The 20,591-nt window shown below is 31.0% G+C and overlaps 2 protein-coding genes and 3 non-coding genes across 13 annotated transcripts; all 5 read left to right on the top strand.

Annotated features, from left to right (window-relative positions):
* Window positions 1-2,485: 2,485 nt before the first annotated feature.
* LOC132303811 (uncharacterized) lies at window positions 2,486-8,374 on the top strand. Of its 9 annotated transcripts, none has more exons than XR_009481339.1 (5): window positions 2,654-5,179; window positions 5,549-5,646; window positions 5,805-6,691; window positions 6,808-6,950; window positions 7,943-8,374. XR_009481339.1 is itself a non-coding variant. In XM_059801241.1 (4 exons), the coding sequence occupies exons 2-3, from the start codon at window positions 6,158-6,160 to the stop codon at window positions 6,862-6,864; spliced, it is 591 nt and encodes a 196-aa protein (XP_059657224.1). In that variant the 5' UTR covers window positions 2,486-2,640; window positions 5,888-6,157; the 3' UTR covers window positions 6,865-6,950; window positions 7,943-8,374. The 9 variants fall into 9 exon arrangements, 1 of the variants encoding a protein (XP_059657224.1); XR_009481341.1 differs by having other exon boundaries at window positions 2,655-5,179; window positions 5,888-6,691; XM_059801241.1 differs by lacking the exons at window positions 2,654-5,179; window positions 5,549-5,646 and adding an exon at window positions 2,486-2,640 and having other exon boundaries at window positions 5,888-6,691.
* On the top strand, window positions 4,309-4,459 carry LOC132305595 (U4 spliceosomal RNA). The gene has a single exon (XR_009481637.1). It is a non-coding gene; the product is annotated as a U4 spliceosomal RNA (small nuclear RNA).
* A 1,124-nt stretch (window positions 8,375-9,498) lies between the features above and the next one.
* Window positions 9,499-9,651, top strand: LOC132305600 (U4 spliceosomal RNA). The gene has a single exon (XR_009481642.1). It is a non-coding gene; the product is annotated as a U4 spliceosomal RNA (small nuclear RNA).
* LOC132305287 (autophagy-related protein 16-like) lies at window positions 9,516-12,836 on the top strand. The gene is made up of 3 exons (XM_059802952.1): window positions 9,516-9,532; window positions 11,472-11,595; window positions 11,727-12,836. The coding sequence occupies exons 1-3, from the start codon at window positions 9,516-9,518 to the stop codon at window positions 12,834-12,836; spliced, it is 1,251 nt and encodes a 416-aa protein (XP_059658935.1).
* Window positions 12,837-15,808: 2,972 nt separating this feature from the next.
* On the top strand, window positions 15,809-15,962 carry LOC132305598 (U4 spliceosomal RNA). The gene has a single exon (XR_009481640.1). It is a non-coding gene; the product is annotated as a U4 spliceosomal RNA (small nuclear RNA).
* Window positions 15,963-20,591: the final 4,629 nt, after the last annotated feature.

The following is a 20,591-nucleotide window of genomic DNA, read 5'->3' as shown; positions in this document are numbered from 1 at the left end:
TACAAGACAACCACACATATAAAAGTATATTTATATTGAGATGCGATTTATTCAGCAATTAAATAATACTATTTTGTTTTAATAATATATTAGCAATTAATATTAAAATTAGCTCAAAATCTAAAGCTACAAACAAACAAAGAATTGGGGGTAGGTGGAGTGAGTGGTGGTTTTTTTTTTTTTTTTTTTTTGGACCATCTTTACAGTGAGTACCCTTTAAAAAGCCTCCAATTCCATTTCACGCAGAGAATAAACTAGGGTTAAACTGGGAAAAAAATTAAATAAATAAAAAAAGGGAAAAAAATTAAATAAAAAAAGTAGGGTTGAACTATATTGAATGTTCTATCTCTATCTCTACATAAATTTCAAATGTAAGACAATGTGTACATATATGACAATAAATCTGAAGAAAAAGGAAGAAAAATATATATCACAAGTTCAAATTTTTTTTTTGGCAAAAGAGTCACAAGCTACACACTACTCCAAATGTCTCATATTAATTTACTCCGTCTTTTGATACAAACAACCAAGTTTTATATATATAAAGAAGTGAACTATGACAGTCAATGACGCATGGCACATTCAACAAAAATTTTAAACATAAAAAATTACTCATCATTTTGAAAAGTTAGGAACAGATAATAAAATTAATCAACTCTAATTAGTAATATACCTACTTTTCATTGTAAGGATTAATTTACATATTAGTTGTCCCACTGCTACTTTCACAATTTTATTTTATTTTTCTTTAATTATGAACTCTTATTAAAATAAAAAAAATGATCCTTCCATGTGTGTAAACTTACATATTGTTAAGAGCCACCATTTACACAAATCAACTATCAGAATAGATGTGCCTATAGAGAGTTGAATTTTTATATTTTTTGATTTTGTAAATGATAAAATTTGATCTTTATATTTTTAATTTCAATTATTTCATGGATATGTTTTATTAATCGTTGATTTCGTATATTTAACATTATGATTCCCGTAAATATAGGTATAAATTTAGTCTAGTAATTGTCATTATACGTATAATAATAAAAATATTTGATTCTTATAATTTTTCAAATATGTTTAATTAAATGTTGGTGACGTATATTGCACATTCTTATCCCCCGTGAGTGTAGAAATTATTAACATTGGAGGCTATAATGTAAAATTAAACAATAGGAGTGTGCAGAGTTTGAATTCAGCTGGTTTAAAAATATTTTGAAATCAATCCATTCCTAATAATTTTATTAAAATTATAATCAAATCAAACTGAATTGTGAAATCAATGGAATCGAACCGAACCAAACTATGATTCTAGATTTTTTTTTATAATTCAATCTAATATATATATATATATATATATATATATATATATATATATATATATTATAAAAAAATAGAATATGTAATATAATTTTCTATTATAATATAAATTTTTACTATATATCATGATATATAATTGAGTAATTAAAAAGTTAATCTTATTATGTTTTTATTTATATAATACAAAATATATAAATATGTGTACAATTTATAAAACGGTTCAATTTGACCTCGTAGAACTTTAAATCATAACCGTTCATTTATAAGTGATTCGATGTTTAGGGAACCGAAACCGAACCAAATAGTGAAAAATTTGAAAACAACCTATCATTTAGAGTTGATTACAATTTAAGTTGAATCGTTTTTCGTGCACACCTAGTAAACAAAAATGCTTGTACATGGTTTTTAAATTATGATTGTTATAGACTTGAAACAAAGTGAAGTTGACCTAAAAGAACGGCAATACAAACATTTTGATGATAACATATCCATAAATTTAGCTAGCTAATGATTAAACATCTATAACATGTTTAGAGTTTAGATAGTTTTAAATTTAAATCATTTCTAGTACATGTCATGAGATGGTTGCACAAATTTTATCTCACATTATAAAATTAATGACCATAACAGAAGAAGTTGAGTTGCCACTAGACAAAAAATATTCTACTCAGTGTTCAACAATTGAGTAGAATATTTTTTGAATCCGTGTCGCAACTGATCTTGTAGAAAACAAAATATTAATTGATAATAACCGTTAAATTATTATACATAAAAGGACGCACTTATACCAAAACCCTTGACAAACTTTTATATGGAGTTTTTTTTTTTTTTTTGGCGGGCATTTAGCCCTTCAAACTATCATGACTTTAAACACATGAATGCATGGTAAATTTTGAATACGTGCAATCACTGGCAAACCACACTTATCGTCTAAATCCATGTGTTTTATTGCTCTTCCTGAAAACCCCTTATATTTTTATACAAAGTGACTAACTCTGAAACTCTCAAGTCCACATTCACATCATGTATCGTCTCCAAGAATTAAATCAGAACACGGTGATGTTGAATGAATATTAATGGAACAAGTGAACTTGCGTGTATATACCAAAGGCGGTCATCTTGGGCCTCAAAATTGGGGATGGAAAAAAAACATTTAAGTTAGGACAAGTCTTGGTCGCCTTGGGCCTCAAATTTTAGAGGCGTCAAATTTTGAGGCCCATAGGGGACGGAAAAAACCAAAAAAAAAAGTTAGGGCAAGTTTCAGACGACACAATCTGCTTCGACACTCCGCAGGGCACCTCCGCTATCGCCTCAGGTGACAAGGTATGTTCATCCTCTATCCTTTTGCATGAATCGATCTCTTATATACGTTTCTTTCTTTCGTTCATCTCATCATTTGATTTGTTCTAACTTTGGTTCGTTTGATTCGGGCCTTTACCTTTGTTCCAATTGTGAAAAGTAGCTTCCAAACTAGGGGTTTTTTTGTGTGTGTGTGTGTCACTGTGTCTGATGGCTATCAAAAGCTGAATGAACATATTAAGGTTCTCTTAGTATTTTAATAAATGTGTGCCTTTCTACATGTGTCTTTCATGGCGATCGAGTCCATAATCTATGGCAGATACCTTTTTTTTTTTTTTTTTTTTTTTTTTTTTTTTTTTTTTTTTCTCTCTCCCTAATTCCACTCCAATCTCACAACAGCAGCAACCATACCCATTTTCCTCATAATTTTTTGCATTTTCACATTCAATCCTACGAAAATGAAGGATCCCTTCTAGTGGGTTGAGCCTTTGAGGTAATAATCTCTAAATTATGCTCATACTTGAAAGTGCCAAATTAAGGGTTTTTTTATTTTTATTTTTATTTTTATAAGAAGATACATACCACCATTATTGATGTTATTTGAAGTTGGCTCAGCTAGAATTTCAGTTAATAATACCGTCAAAGCACTTGCCATCAGAATGTACAAACACATGGAAATCAAGAGCACGCTTTAACAAAACAAAAGTTAATGGTTTTTATATTAATTTGCACAGGTCTTCTGTACCAATGATCAACCAATCACTGCTACTAAAGTTGATTCCTCATCCTGAAATCAAGAAAGGGGTAATTGGCTCCCAAAAAAACACAAACACAAAGTGTAGTGTAGTTAATATAAAGAGTGAAAGACAAAACTATATAGGATAGTGGATGCCACATATAACCTAAAAGTCCCACTACTTCTTCGGTAGTACAAGTTCATCCTCCTGTAATATATATAGTCACCTCATCTCCACATATTTTTGTCATATGTAATTATCAAATTTTAGTAGCTATATAAACAATGAATGTAAAAGAAGCTGCAGTTTTCTGTTCTCTAGTAAACTGATCTCTTCATTTTTTATTTTGTGCCTGTGAAAATTTCGCACTCTTTAATTGATAGATTTATTGTTATTAGTTAGCTGTCTTATGCACGCTGCACATGCGCACAATTATTTATTGGTGATGATAGATTTATAGTTATTAGTTAGTTGTCTTATGCAAACTGCACAAGCGCATAATTATTTATTGGTGGTAATAAAAAATTATAGTTATTAGTTAGTTGTCTTAAGTACACTGCACATGCGCACAATTATTTATTGGTGGTAATAGATTTATAGTTATTAGTTAGTTGTCTTATGCACACTGTACAGGCGCACAATTATTTGTTGGTGGTGATAATTTATAGTTATTAGTTAGTTGTCTTATGCACAGACGCACAATTATATTAGCTATAGAATTTGAAAACATGGTGTGAAAATTTTGCACTCTTATAATTTTTTTTTGCGCGTGTGAAACTTAAAGGCCTCACATCTGAAAGTTCGCTTAGGGCCTCTCAAAATATTTGGAATCTCAGCCGGCCCTGTATATACATATATTGTGGTAATGCTAGTTATGTATCCCACATCGGAAAGTTGTAAAGAGTGGGCTAGGAGAGTTGTAATATAAAAGCAGAGATTGGGCCTTGGAATAAGTATCTTTGCGCTTGGGGCAATGACGCAGCTAGTGAGGTACTAACCGAGGCGCGTCAATTGCTGGTTGAAAACTATTTCCAAACCCCCTCTTTGGCCTGGGCTTGGCCCAGGCCATTGAGAATTTCTGGAAGGGCTCCCTTTATTGGGTAGCCCCACAATTCTAGTTTTAAAATTTTAATTTTTAAGCCCAAATTATTAAATTGGGCCTTGGGTTTAAAGGCCCAGCCTAAGATCACCAAATAAGAACTTATTAAAGTGTAACTGGACCTCCATGGAAAATTATATAAAATACTAAAATTTTTGAATTTATTTTTTTGAATTTTGTATTTATTTAAATTTAGGAAAGGTGAAAAAAGTAATTCACCTTTGAAAAGACATTTTATGACAAGAAACATGAAAATAATTCCCACTCAACATGTCCGTTCAAAGGTCATGTGAAGTTTAGGATTGGATTACATGATTAATTAAGATTGTTCCATTAGTGGTTAATTAAGATTGTTCCATTAGTTGGAGGGAAAAAATACATTAAAAAAAAAAAAAAAAAACTTCTTCTCCTTAGTGGGATTCAACTCTTCCTTCAGCTAAACATTAATCTCAAAATTTTGTTTAGAAAATATTTTACATAAAAAAATAAAAAATAAAGAAAACATTTTACATAAAAAAAAAAAAAATTGTTTAAAAAAAATTTGTATCTCAACTGTTGAAATTAGATGGTAAAACATCTCAACCGTTGGTTTGCTAAACCTAAGACATATAGCGGCGTGTTCAGTTCCACCACATGTTCCCGTGCAGAGCCGCCATCCGCATGCTATACAACTCCCAATTCCCCGTCTCTCTCTCAAGGATCTGAAGGCGCAACACTTACAAGATCTGTAAGTTTTGATTTCATTATGAAAAATGAAAATCTCTTCTGTAAATTTTCTTTTTTGCTCTTGTCAGAGACAAAGATCGGATTTCGTGATCTATTCTCATCGGATTTCTTTTATATTGGTGTGAAACTAATGGACTTAAATATCATTTTTTTTTCTTTTCAAATATGCCTGCAGCAATGCCGGTGATTATTGTATTTTCTTTTTCTATTTTTCACTAGAAATACCGGAAAATAATTGGACCGCAAGTACTTTTCCAAATATCAAGTTGCCTTAAACCAATATCAAAATTGCTCATCTTTTTCTCTCTTGTTTGTTTTTTATATCTCTAATCTGTCCATCTTCTCCTCTTGCTATCTCTTGGATCTGCAGACTAATTTTTTTAATTATACAAAAAAAAAAACTGTATAATCAATTTCCATGGAGAAAACCGTTGGACCCACCTCAATGTGTTGTGTTGAAAACGCAAGGTACCATCATCTTTTTACTTATGTATGGATTTATTATATATCTCTATTTATTGGTTTGTTTGTTACAAAAATTCAGCAGTACTGTGGTGTTTCTGTTATCACACTTTCTTAATTATTATTATTATTATTATTATTTATTTTATCTTTAATTGCAATAGTGAGAAGGTCGATAAAGGAGGGTTGTGTTTGGAGGATCGCATTAGTGAACTTCCTGATGTTGTACTTGTTTCAATCTTGTCAGTATTGACCATGAAAGAATCTGCAAGAACTAGTCTCCTATCAAATAGATGGAGGTACACACTTTACTCGTTTGACCTTTGATCCCTCCTCACATTTAATCGAAGGAATCTATGAGCGACAAAAGGAAGTTGAAGTAGAAAGGCCATTGTATTTGAGTTGGGTTACTCAAGTCTTGAAATCCCACAACGCTCCAACTATAGATGAATTCAGAGTTCGATTTGATTTGGGGGAAAGTTCTAGACTTGATATTGACAATTGGGTTAACTTTGCAATGGAGAAGAGAGTTAAAAGGCTTGAGTTAGACTTGGCAGAATTAACCGACTATAGTAGAGAGGAAGAGGATTACAATTTTCCTGACCCGGATGGTATTGCAAATCACTTGCATTCATTGTCTCTTGGGTTTACTAGCTGCAACTCCCTGACCAATCTCCTCTTGACACACGTCAATGTAACTGGACAGGATCTCGAGTACTTCATAACTAACTTTCCAAATCTGGAACAATTGTATGTGAAAGAATCTGACGCTCTCGTAAATCTGAAAGTTCCTGATCTAGCACTCAAATTGAAGCGTTTGGAGATAACTTTCTGCTTCAATGTGGAAAGTATTGAGATTTCTGCAACGAATCTTGTGTCATTTAAGTACTTCGGACCAAAAATACGCTTGCCATTTAAAAATGTCGAGTCTCCTGTGGATTTGTATATCGGGGGTGAATATTGCACTTATCTAATATATAAGTTTTTGGATATTTCAAGCTATCTTTCTCAGCTAGAGAGCCTTGCACTGGAGATTATCTGTATGTGGGAGGTTAGGAAGTTTAAATGATTCATTTGATCTCCTCCCCTTCATTTTTATTTTATTCTTTTGTTTTTTTAACATAATTATCAATCTGTGCTGATTTACTTTTTCTTTGGTTTATTCAGATTGATCTTCAAGATACTAAATTTTTGTATTTAATAAACTCAAGCGACTGGAGGTGATAATTAATGCAAGCGATGATGAAAGCCTTATGGATTTTACTCTCCTGATAGAGGCATGCCCTTTCTTGTCTAAATTTGTGTTGGAGGTAATAAGTTTTACTTTACAACATGCATTTCTGAACTGTGAGTTTTATTGCCTTCGTAATTGAATTTTCAAACGGAAATTTTGATTCATTTGGCTTCTGGAGTTGCTTTCGTAATTGCTCTTTATAGCTATTACAAAATTACAATATTACCAGTAATAGGAAAAATGCTCTTATAGTGTTTAGCGTGCTCTATTCTTCTGATTGTTCAAGTATTTTTTAAATGAATATTTATCATTATGTTGTTCCCGTTTACTGCCTTAGTGTTTTACATGGTCTTTTAATATGTTACATGTTCTTAGATTGCTTTATTTTCATGATTGTTCAAGAACTCCTCCCAGAGTTAGGCCTCTTGAGGTCTCTTCCCTTATTTGGTTAGATTTAGTCTTATTGCTTTTCAGAACAGTGTCAATTTTCACCTGTGGTGGTTGTTGCATTAAGTGTTTAGCATGCTTTTTTCTTCTGATTGTTCAAGTATTTTCTAAATGAATATTTATCATTCTGTTGTTCCCGTGTTGGTTAATATTTACTGCCTTGAGAGTTTTACATGGTCTTTTAATACGTTGCACGTTCTTAGATTGCTTTATTTTCATGATGGTTCAAGAACTCCTCCCGGAGTTGGACCTCTTGAGGTCTCTGACCTTATTCAGTTAGATTTAGTCTTGTTGCTTTTCAGAACGGAGTGAATTCATTTATAATGCAGTGTTTTCTTATGTCTAATGTGTTGCCTTTGGTGGTTATTCCATCAAGTCTGCCAATGTTGTGATTCTAACTTGAACAGTTATGATTTGATGCTTGGTAATTTGGCTTTGTATGCTAATGGTCTTCAGTCATATGTATAACAACAGCATGGCGTTCGATTTCTTTGGAGCCCGTGGTGGCTATTCCATTGATTCTAGCAATTTTGTGATTTTAACTTGAACAATTATGATGGTAATTTGGTTTTGTATTCTAATAGTCTGCCCCCCATATGACTCCATTCCTCCTTGTTACAGCTGCATTGGTTCAAGCCACTTCGGAAAAGAAAACATCAGAAGTTTACGTCTCGGCCCCATCATTACCTTAAGGTGGTGGAACTAATTGGTTTTGTTGGGCGTACAAATGATGTTGAGCTTGCCATGTATTTAATTAAGAGTGCTGTGAATCTTGAGAAGATTACTTTTGATCCTCTCAATCGATTTCTTATAGGAACTCCATTGGAGTTCATGAAGCAAAAGAGGAAAACAATAGCGAGAAAGCGTGCCAAGAAGCTTGGAATCAAACTTCCTGTTGGAGCAGATTTGATAATCCTTTAATTATACGATTGTATAAGCTATTTCTTCTGCATGTAAATTTATTTGGTATGATCCTGGAAGAGGTAAGTATAGAGATTTTTTATTTATTTTATTTTTACTTCAATATCACAATTTTATTAATTTACTTTTTCATTTTTTTTTGTGTGGCACTTCATGCACGATTCACTGAATGGAATCAAATTAGGTGTTACCTCTCTCTCTTTCCATGAAAATATCTCTCATTATTGGATTCAAATGAGGCCTACTTGTCCTGCAAAGTAAACACATATTGAATGGTTTTGGAGTGACCTAATTTTCTAAACTGTGTTTCAACTTTTTTTGTAATATTTTTTATTTATTTATTTTTTCTTGAATTATTAGTGCATGGTAAAAATGAGACTGAAGAATAATATAAGTCTTTGAGTGAAAAATATGATCCCCTATAAATTACAAAGATTATTTGTTATTTAATTTTTTATTTTGTAAATGAGAAAAATTGATCTTTATATTTTTAATTTCAATCACTTTGCGGATATGTTTTATTGAACGTTGATTTCGTATATTTAACATTCTGATCCCCGTGAGTATAGGTATAAATTTAGTCTAGTAATTGTCATTATACGTATAATAATAATAATAAAAAGATTTGATTCTTATAATTTTTGAAATATGTTTAATTAAATGTTGGTGACGTATATTGCACATTCTTATTCCTCCCGAGCGTAGAAATTATTAACATTGGAGGCTATAATCTAGAATTAAAAAGGACGCACTTATACCAAAACCCTTCGACATACTTTTATACGGAGTAGTAGTAGATTTTTTTTATTATTTTATTTAATTATTATTATTTTTTTTTGGGTTTTTGTTTGGGCAATTGACCACTGCAAATACATGCAATCACTCCCAAACCACGAATGCAAGGTAAATTTCGAATATATGCAATTACTTGCAAATCACACTCATCATCTGAATTCATATATTTTTGTATTTATTAAGAATCAAACACTGGTCCCGAAAACCCTTTATATTTTTATAGTTTTATACAAAGTGACTAATTCTGACACTAAAGTCCATACTCAAACCATGTGTTGTCTCCATGAATTAAATCAGAACAAGGTGATGTTGAATGAATGCAATATTAATGGAAGAAGTGAACTTGCATATATCACACACACATTGCGGTAATGCTAGTCATGCATCCCACATCGGAAAGTTGTGAAAAGTGGGATAGGAGAGTTGTAATACAAAAGCAGAGGGTGGGTCTGGGAACAATTATCTTTGCGCTTGGGCAATGACGCAGTTAGTGAGGTACTAACCGAGGCGCGTCAATTGCTGGTTGAAAACTATTTCCAAACCCCCTCTTTGGCCTGGGCTTGGCCCAAGTTATTGAGAATTTCTGGAAGGGTTCCCTTTATTGGGATTAAGCCCTACAATTCTAGTTTTAAAATTTATTGTTAAGCCCAAGTTGTTAAATTGGGCAATGGTTTAAATCCCTCTGCCCAAGATCACCAAAAAAGAACTCTTGTCAAGGTGAATCTAAGTCGAAGATAACTGGACCTAATTTATGTTTCTTGAATTTTGTATTTATTTGAATGTATGAAAGGTGAAAAAAGTGATCACCTTTGAGAGACATTTTTTATGACAAGAACTCCTCCTAACAGTTGTGTTATATTATATATATATATTTTGTATATAAAGCAACCAATGTCTTGTCGGACCCTATGTTAACAAATTTTACAGACCTACTTAATGTAGGATTGATTCGTTAAAGGCCATCTCCACCCGTTGTGTATATTTGAATTATTTATTTTTAGTTCCAGCATTTTATATCCCCCAATAACATGACCTCACATAATTTTTACAAACATACTTAATATTGGATTAATTCTATAGTTGTTAAAGGCTCAAGGCGTACTAAAGCTCCAAAGGCCTCTTGGAGCCTAAGCGCAAGGCGTGGTATAAGGCGCGAGCCAAATCGAAGTAAGGCGCGTGTATATAATAATGCATATATTATTATCTATAATCATAATTAAACTGTAATTGTAGTTAATGTAAGTAGTGAATCATAAATTTATGAATTTTGTCAAATATTTCATAAGGTTAAATAATACGGTATATGATATAGAAAACGTTTTAATTTAGTAGTCAATAAGTAAAAAGGAAAATAATATAAATAAATGATTAAAAAATACAAGGCGCACCTTTTTTGAGCCTGGAGTCTACTAAAAAACGTGAGCCCGAGGGCTTTATGTGAACCTAATTGAAAGGGTTTGGCCTATAATAGGTTGAGGCGTTCTAGCTGGGCCTTGACAAGCCTAGGGCTTTTTTGGAGCCTAGGCGCGCCTTTAACAACTATGATTGATTTGTTAATGGAATGAAAAAGAGGGAGGAGAAAAGAATTATGCTAATATAGCTGTGTAAAAAGGTTGTGTATATATAATAAGTTTACATATTGGTGACGTGACAGTGTATCTTAACAGATTGCTGGAGATAAAAAAATATTTACACATCATACTTGACAATATATATTTTACACAAAATAATATTTTAACATAATGCTGGAGATGTTCTAATTAAGCAAGATGAGTCCTATAAGTCATTTCAAAGGTCATGTGAAGTTTAGGATTGAATCACGTGGTTAATTAAGATTGTTCCATTAGTTGGAGGGAAAAAAGACATTTAAAAAAAAATAATAAAAAATTCTTCTTCTTAGTGGGATTCAACTCTTAATAGCAGAATCCTTCAGCTAAACATTAATCTCAAAGTTTGAAGGCATATTGGACACGTGTCCTACGATCGGACGCTCGGATTGGGGCACACGGACATGGTGTCCTACAAGGTGGGAAATCTTGGCCAGCAAGGTGATTATATTTTTATAAGATTGATTGTATTTATATTTAAGTTACAAAGTAGTTGACTATATGATACATGTGACTTAGATTAGTTGGTTCATTATTTAATTATTGGTATGACAACTTGACATCAATAAAATAGGTGACAACTTTGCAATATATACTTGGTGGCCAAGTATACCAACCTCTATATCTTGTGTCATTTCAAACTTTTGTTCTATTCCGGCTAAATCAATTGCTTGTGCTTTTTCAGTTTTTCTTTTGTTTTGGGTAGGTAAGAATAATTTCAATAGTATATAATGACAATTTCATGTTTCCATAATTCAAAATTTGATGTGTTCTTGTCTTGCTGTTTTTTTTTTTTCCCTCTCTTTTATTGTTCATCATACTTGCAGGCTTCAAACAAATACCATGGAAGACAGTAACATGGAAGAAGTTGAAGAAGAGGAAGCCAACAATTTGTCTTCCCCACCAAGAAAAAAGATAAAGACCATATTGTTCGGTTTGGACCCTCCTCATGTTTACGGTTTTCAAAACTTGTCTGCACATGGTGCCAAAAACTCCTCCCTTCAAACGATGTGGGACAACATCACATAGGTGAAACGAATGCTTTAATATCATTTGAATCATTGATCCCCAACTCGGTCCAGCACAAAATCAAAGCTCACGAAGGCGGATGCAGCCCCATCTCATTCCTCAACAATTCACACGCTTTGGACCCTCATGTTCACGGTTTTGAAAATGTGTCTAAACAGGCAGGAGGTATCCCTTATCAGCGCCATGAACCTCTCCTCTCAAACGACGTGGGACAACATGACACAGGTGAAACGAGTGCTTTAATCTCATCCGAATCATTGATCCCCAACTTGGTCCAGCACAAAATCAAAGCTCACGAAGGCAGATGCAGCTCCATCTCATTTCTCAACAACTCACACACTTTGATCAGCGGAGGAAAAGACAGCACCATAAAACTCTGGGACACAAGCAATGGGACACTAACTCGCACTCTACAAGGCTTCCGAGGCTCAGTCTATGATCTTGCCATCAGCTCAGATGACACCCTGCTTGTTGCAGCCCTCACGTCGCGAAATCTGTGTGTTTGGGATGTGAATTCTGGTCAGATTTGTCGAACTCTAGTTTCCAGGCACAGACAAAAGGTTTGTGCTGTGGACATTGACAAGGTTTGTAGCCGATACATAATCAGTGGTGACAATGACCATACTATAACGTTTTGGGACCTCCAAAAAGACTATCCTATATGTTCAATGTACATAAGCAGTCCTTGTAATGCCATTTGTTTTACCACGAATGAAAACAAATTTTGCTCTGGTCATTCCGACGGAAGAATCAGATTCAGCAACACTGAAAGGTACGTCATGCTGTGTGACAGAGAAATCGCGCTTCACACACAACCGGTGACTTCAATTTGTCCATTTCGATGTGGGAACGTTGTGTTGAGCAGTGGAAGAGACAATTTGCACAATCTGGTTGATGTGAGGACAATGCAAGTTTGTGGGAAGTTTAAGATTAAGGGCAACAAAGTGGCTTCGAATTGGAGTCGGAGTTGTGTTAGTCCTGATGAGAATTTTGTTGTTGTAGGGTCTGCAGATGGATCGATTTATGTGTGGTCATTGAAGATGGGTAGAATGGTGAGTACTGTGAAAGAACATGGTGCTCCTGTTCTTGCTTGTTCATGGAGTGGCTTGGGAAGGCCTCTAGCCTCTACTGATGATGATGGAACTATATGTATTTGGTCTTGATGTTCAATGTTATAAATTCCGGATAACGCGGATACATTTGCTTGTGTGTCGAGTTGTAATTAACTTAGATCATGTAATAATTTTTGTATTTGGTTTTGAATTTTTTTTTTTTTTTTTTTTTTTTTTTAGAGTATATGTATCAAGTGCGGTTCGAAAGCGAAACTTTAAAGACTTATTTTCTGAATTACTATCAACACCGCTACATCCTTAGAGGAGTTTTGAGTTCAGTTCAATGGTGTCAACATAGTTTCATATCAATAAATCAGTGGGCTAATATTTTTTTGAGTTTCTTCTTTACGGTACTCTTCTCGTTTAGAGTAGCTTGATTCCAATTAAAATTGGCTATTGAAACACAAGAAAAAAGGCTGCACTACAAATTGACTAAAATATAACACCGCATATATTTTTATGATTTCTACATGATGGTCTCTTTCTTTCTTCTGTTTTTTTAATAAAGAAATAATGCAACCTATTGGGCTTCATTAACTAGTTTACTCTAATGCTGTGTTTGGAAGGAAAGAAGAAAATTGACTCGATGGAAGAGAAGAAGATATCAATGTGACATCCCTATGAAAGAAATTATGTTTGACAGTTCGACCTCTTTTGCTTGATTGGATAGAAGCGAAGAGAATGAAATCATGCTTTATTTTGTTTATTAGGAGAGAAGGGAATGTAGAGTGTTAATTATAAGGATAGCCCCAGGGGCAAAGCAATATTGGTAGGGATTCGGGAGGTAAGTTCTTGAAGTCTTACTTTCAAATTGCACTCCTGACTTGAATGATGCGTGTATTATGGAACTGATACACGTGCTCTATGAAAGAAAAATTATAAGGATAACTTTTGTAATTAAAAACTTCTATAATAGCCTAATTAGCCTAAGTACCACTAAGTTACAACAACCCTAGTGAAAAAATGAAATTATCAAAATTTTGTATTGTATAAGATACAATTGATTTCATTAAAGCCATATGATAATATTTTTATTTACTTCGTAATTTTTCCTCTTAATTGTCCAACATTGCCACTTGAAGGAAAACATGAAATTCCGCCTCCGTGACCTAAGTGTATGGTAAAAATGAGACAGAATAATAATGTAAGTCTTTGAGTGAAAAATATGATCCCCTATTTATAAATTTCAAAGATTATTTGTTATTTAATTTTTTATTTTGTAAATGATAAAAATTGATCTTTATATTTTTAATTTCAATCATTTCACGGATATGTTTTATTAAATGTTGATTTCGTATATTTAACATTCTGATCCCCTGAGTATAGGTATAAATTTAGTCTAGTAATCTTCACTATACCGTATAATAATAATAATAAAAAGATTTGATTCTTATAATTTTCCAAATATGTTTAATTAAATGCTGGTGACGTATATTGAACATTCTTATTCCCGTCAGCGTAGAAATTATTAACATTGGAGGCTATAATGTAGAATTAAACAATAGGAGTGTGCACATTTTGAATTCGACTGGTTTAGAAATATTTTGAAATTAATCCATTCCTAATGATTTCATTAAAATTATAACCAAATCGAACTGAATCGTGAAACCAATAGAACCGAACCGAACCATAATTCTAGACTTTTTATAATTTAATCTAATATATATATATATATATATATATATATATATATATATATATATATATATGATAAAAAAATAGTATATATAATATAATATAATTTTCTATTATAATATATATTTTTACTATACATCATGTTATATAATCGAGTAGTTAAAAAGTTAATCTTATTATTATTTTTATTTATAAAATACAAAATATATAAATATTTGTACAATTTATAAAACGGTTCAATTTGATCTCATAGAACTTTAAATCCTAACCGAATCGTTTATAAGCGATTCGATATTTAGGAAGCCGGAACCGAACCAAATCATGAAAAAATCGAAAATAACCTATCATTTTGAGTTGATTACAATTTATGTTGCATCGTTTTTTGTGCACACCTAGTAAACAACAATGCTTGTACATGGTTACGAACTTACCAATCTTATAGACTTGAAACAAGGCGATGTTAACCTAAAAGTTTTAACCAACGGAAATACAAACATTTTGATGATAACATATAAATATATTTAGCTCAAATAGCTCAAAAAAAAAAAAAAAATAATAATAATAATTCTCGAATATTTTAAGACTATGACTAATGATAAAATCCCTTGACACCTATAATATATGTAGAGTTTAGACACGGTTTAAAATTTAAATCATTTGAAGTACATTTCATGAAATAGTTGTACAAAATTTATCTCACAGTTACAAAATTAATGATAATAATAGAAGAAGTTGAGTAGCCACTAGACAAAAAATATTCTACTCAGTGTTCAACCGATCTTGTAGAAAACAAAATATTAATTGATAATAACTGTTGAATTATCATTACATAAAAGGACGCACTTATACCAAAACCCTTGACATTCTTTTATATGGAGTAGTTTTTATTTATTTTTTTTGGATTTCTGTTTGGGCATCTTACCCTTCAAACCGTCATCCCTTTAAACTCATGAATGCAAGGTAAATTTTGAATACATGCAATTACTTGCAAATCATACTTATCGTCTGAATCTATGTGTTTTTGTGTTTACTAAGAATCAAACTCAGAACAGTCGAATTTATCACTCGTCTTGAAAACCCCTTATACTTTTATAGTTTTATACTAGGTGACTAATTTTTATACTAGGTGACTAATTCTGAAACTCAAGTCCATATTCACAGAATGTGTTGTCTCCATGAGTTAAATCATAACAGGGTGATGTTCACTGAATGCAATATTAATGGAAAAAGTGACCTTGCATACATCTATATATATATATGCATAAATATATATTGTGGTTTTGTAGAGTTAAGTGGTAATGGTAGTTATGCATCCCACATCGGAAAGTTGTAAAAAGTGGGATAGGAGACTTGTAATATAAAAGCAGAGGTTGGGCTTTGGAATATGTATCTTTGCGCTTGGGGCAATGACGCAGCTAGTGAGGTACTAACCGAGGCGCGTCAATTGCTGGTTGAAAACTATTTCCAAACCCCCTCTTTGGCCTGGGTTTGGCCCAGGCTATTGAGAATTTCTGGAAGGGCTCCCTTTATTGGGTTTAAGCCCTACAATTCTAGTTTCAAATTTCTTATTCAAATTTAAAGCCCATTTAAAGTCCAAGATCCAAGCTATTCTAGTTTTGCGAATTAAATTGTTTTATTTTCTTCATAATATTATAATGATAATAATTAATAATATTTGTGCTGTGGACATTGACGAGGTATCTAACCGATACATAATCAGTGGTGACAATGACCATACTATAATGTTTTGGGACCTCCAAGAAGACCATCCTATATGTTCAACATATATTAGTAGTCCTTGTAATGCCATTTGTTTTACCATGGATGAAAACAAATTTTGCTCTGGTCATTCCGACGGAAGAATCAGATTCAGCAAAACTGAAAGGTACTCCATGAGGTACTGTGACAGCCATATCGCGCTTCACACACAACCGGTGACTTCAATTTGTCCATTTCGATGTGGGAACGTTGTGTTGAGCAGTGGAAGAGACAATTTGCACAATCTGGTTGATGTGAGGACAATGCAAGTTTGTGGGAAGTTTAAGATTAAGGGCAACAAAGTGGCTTCGAATTGGAGTCGGAGTTGTGTTAGTCCTGATGAGAATTTTGTTGTTGTAGGGTCTGCAGATGGATCCATTTATGTGTGGTCATTGAAGATGGGTAGAATGGTGAGTACTGTGAAAGAACATGGTGCTCCTGTTCTTGCTTGTTCATGGAGTGGCTTGGGAAGGCCTCTAGCCTCTACTGATGATGATGGAACTATATGTATTTGGTCTTGATGTTCAATGTTATAAATTCCGGATAACGCGGATACATTTGCTTGTGTGTCGAGTTGTAATTAACTTAGATCATGTAATAATTTTTGTATTTGGTTTTGAATTTTTTTATTTTTTTTTTAGAATAGATGTATCAAGTGCGGTTCGAAAGCGAAACTTCAACACCGCTATATCCTTAGAGGCGTTTTGAGTTCAGTTCAATGGTGTCAACATAGTTTCATATCAATAAATCAGTGGGCTAATATTTTTTTGAGTTTCTTCTTTACGGTACTCTTCTCGTTTAGAGTAGCTTGATTCCAATTAAAATTGGCTATTGAAACACAAGAAAAAAGGCTCCACTACAAATTGACTAAAATATAACACCGCATATATTTTTATGATTTCTACATGATGGTCTCTTTCTTTCTTCTGTTTTTTTAATAAAGAAATAATGCAACCTATTGGGCTTCATTAACTAGTTTACTCTAATGCTGTGTTTGGAAGGAAAGAAGAAAATTGACTCGATGGAAGAGAAGAAGATATCAATGTGACATCCCTATGAAAGAAATTGTGTTTGACAGTTCGACCTCTTTTGCTTGATTGGATAGAAGCGAAGAGAATGAAATCATGCTTTATTTTGTTTATTAGGAGAGAAGGGAATGTAGAGTGTTAATTATAAAGATAGCCCCAAGGGTAAAGCAATATTGGTAGGGATTCGGGAGGTAAGTTCTTGAGGTCTTACTTTCAAATTGCACTCCTGACTTGAATGATGCGTGTATTATGGAACTGATACACGTGCTCTATGAAAGAAAAATTATAAGGATAACTTTTGTAATTAAAAACTTCTATAATAGCCTAATTAGCCTAAGTACCACTAAGTTACAACAACCCTAGTGAAAAAATGAAATTATCAAAATTTTGTATTGTATAAGATACAATTGATTTCATTAAAGCCATATGATAATATTTTTATTTACTTCGTAATTTTTCCTCTTAATTGTCCAACATTGCCACTTGAAGGAAAACATGAAATTCCGTCCTCCGTGACCTAAGTGTATGGTAAAAATGAGACAGAATAATAATGTAAGTCTTTGAGTGAAAAATATGATCCCCTATTTATAAATTTCAAAGATTATTTGTTATTTAATTTTTTATTTTGTAAATGATAAAAATTGATCTTTATATTTTTAATTTCAATCATTTCACGGATATGTTTTATTAAATGTTGATTTCGTATATTTAACATTCTGATCCCCTGAGTATAGGTATAAATTTAGTCTAGTAATCTTCACTATACCGTATAATAATAATAATAAAAAGATTTGATTCTTATAATTTTCCAAATATGTTTAATTAAATGCTGGTGACGTATATTGAACATTCTTATTCCTGTCAGTGTAGAAATTATTAACATTGGAGGCTATAATGTAGAATTAAACAATAGGAGTGTGCACATTTTGAATTCGACTGGTTTAGAAATATTTTGAAATTAATCCATTCCTAATGATTTCATTAAAATTATAACCAAATCGAACTGAATCGTGAAACCAATAGAACCGAACCGAACCATAATTCTAGACTTTTTATAATTTAAACTAATATATATATATATATATATATATATATATATATATATATATATATTGTATTTTATAAATAAAAATAATAATAAGATTAACTTTTTAACTACTCGATTATATAACATGATGTATAGTAAAAATATATATTATAATAGAAAATTATATTATATTATATATACTATTTTTTTATCATATATATATATATATATATATATATATATATATATATATATATACCAAATCGAACTGAATCGTGAAACCAATAGAACCGAACCGAACCATAATTCTAGACTTTTTATAATTTAATCTAATATATATATATATATATATATATATTGTATTTTATAAATAAAAATAATAATAAGATTAACTTTTTAACTACTCGATTATATAACATGATGTATAGTAAAAATATATATTATAATAGAAAATTATATTATATTATATATACTATATTTTATCATATATATATTGTATTTTATAAATAAAAATAATAATAAGATTAACTTTTTAACTACTCGATTATATAACATGATGTATAGTAAAAATATATATTATAATAGAAAATTATATTATATTATATATACTATTTTTTTTATCATATATATATACTATTTTTTATCATATATATATATATATATATATATATATATATATATCGTGAAACCAATAGAACCGAACCGAACCATAATTCTAGACTTTTTATAATTTAATCTAATATATATATATATATATATATATATATATATATATATATATATATATTGTATTTTATAAATAAAAATAATAATAAGATTAACTTTTTAACTACTCGATTATATAACATGATGTATAGTAAAAATATATATTATAATAGAAAATTATATTATATTATATATACTATTTTTTTTATCATATATATATATGATAAAAAAAATAGTATATATAATATAATATAATTTTCTATTATAATATATATTTTTACTATACATCATGTTATATAATCGAGTAGTTAAAAAGTTAATCTTATTATTATTTTTATTTATAAAATACAAAATATATAAATATTTGTACAATTTATAAAACGGTTCAATTTGATCTCATAGAACTTTAAATCCTAACCGAATATATATATATATATATATATATATATATATATATGATAAAAAAATAGTATATATAATATAATATAATTTTCTATTATAATATATATTTTTACTATACATCATGTTATATAATCGAGTAGTTAAAAAGTTAATCTTATTATTATTTTTATTTATAAAATACAAAATATATAAATATTTGTACAATTTATGAAACGGTTCAATTTGATCTCATAGAACTTTAAATCCTAACCAAATCGTTTATAAGCTATTCGATATTTAGGAAGCCGGAACCGAACCAAATCATGAAAAAATCGAAAATAACCTATCATTTTGAGTTGATTACAATTTATGTTGCATCGTTTTTTGTGCACACCTAGTAAACAACAATGCTTGTACATGGTTACGAACTTACCAATCTTATAGACTTGAAACAAGGCGATGTTAACCTAAAAGTTTTAACCAACGGAAATACAAACATTTTGATGATAACATATAAATATATTTAGCTCAAATAGCTCAAAAAAAAAAATAGTTCTCGAATATTTTAAGACTATGACTAATGATAAAATCCCTTGACACCTATAATATATGTAGAGTTTAGACACGGTTTAAAATTTAAATCATTTGAAGTACATTTCATGAAATAGTTGTACAAAATTTATCTCACAGTTACAAAATTAATGATAATAATAGAAGAAGTTGAGTAGCCACTAGACAAAAAATATTCTACTCAGTGTTCAACTGATCTTGTAGAAAACAAAATATTAATTGATAATAACTGTTGAATTATTATTACATAAAAGGACGCACTTATACCAAAACCCTTGACATTCTTTTATATGGAGTAGTTTTTATTTATTTTTTTTGGATTTCTGTTTGGGCATCTAACCCTTCAAACCGTCATCCCTTTAAACTCATGAATGCAAGGTAAATTTTGAATACATGCAATTACTTGCAAATCATACTTATCTTGAATCTATGTGTTTTTGTGTTTACTAAGAATCAAACTCAGAACAGCCGAATTTATCACTCGTCTTGAAAACCCCTTATACTTTTATAGTTTTATACTAGGTGACTAATTCTGAAACTCAAGTCCATATTCACAGAATGTGTTGTCTCCATGAGTTAAATCATAACAGGGTGATGTTCACTGAATGCAATATTAATGGAAAAAGTGACCTTGCATACATCTATATATATATATATGCATACATATATATTGTGGTTTTGTAGAGTTAAGTGGTAATGGTA

Source organism: Cornus florida, unplaced genomic scaffold (assembly GCF_030987335.1).
Source record: "Cornus florida cultivar Cherokee Brave unplaced genomic scaffold, ASM3098733v1 CherokeeBrave_3.0.0_Hap2_Chr04, whole genome shotgun sequence".
In the NCBI taxonomy this organism is placed as follows: Eukaryota; Viridiplantae; Streptophyta; class Magnoliopsida; order Cornales; family Cornaceae; genus Cornus; species Cornus florida.
Note: the sequence above shows the minus strand (reverse complement) of the source record. Positions and strands in the feature narration are given on the sequence as shown.

Coding starts and splice junctions, on each gene's coding strand:
- LOC132303811 (XM_059801241.1), top strand. CDS start 6,158: ATGGAGAAGAGAGTTAAAAGGCTTGAGTTAGACTTGGCAGAATTAACC. Junction 6,692..6,807: donor AGATTATCTGTATGTGGGAG/GTTAGGAAGTTT, acceptor TGGTTTATTCAG/ATTGATCTTCAAGATACTAA.
- LOC132305287 (XM_059802952.1), top strand. Junction 11,596..11,726: donor TCGGTTTGGACCCTCCTCAT/GTTTACGGTTTT, acceptor AACTCGGTCCAG/CACAAAATCAAAGCTCACGA.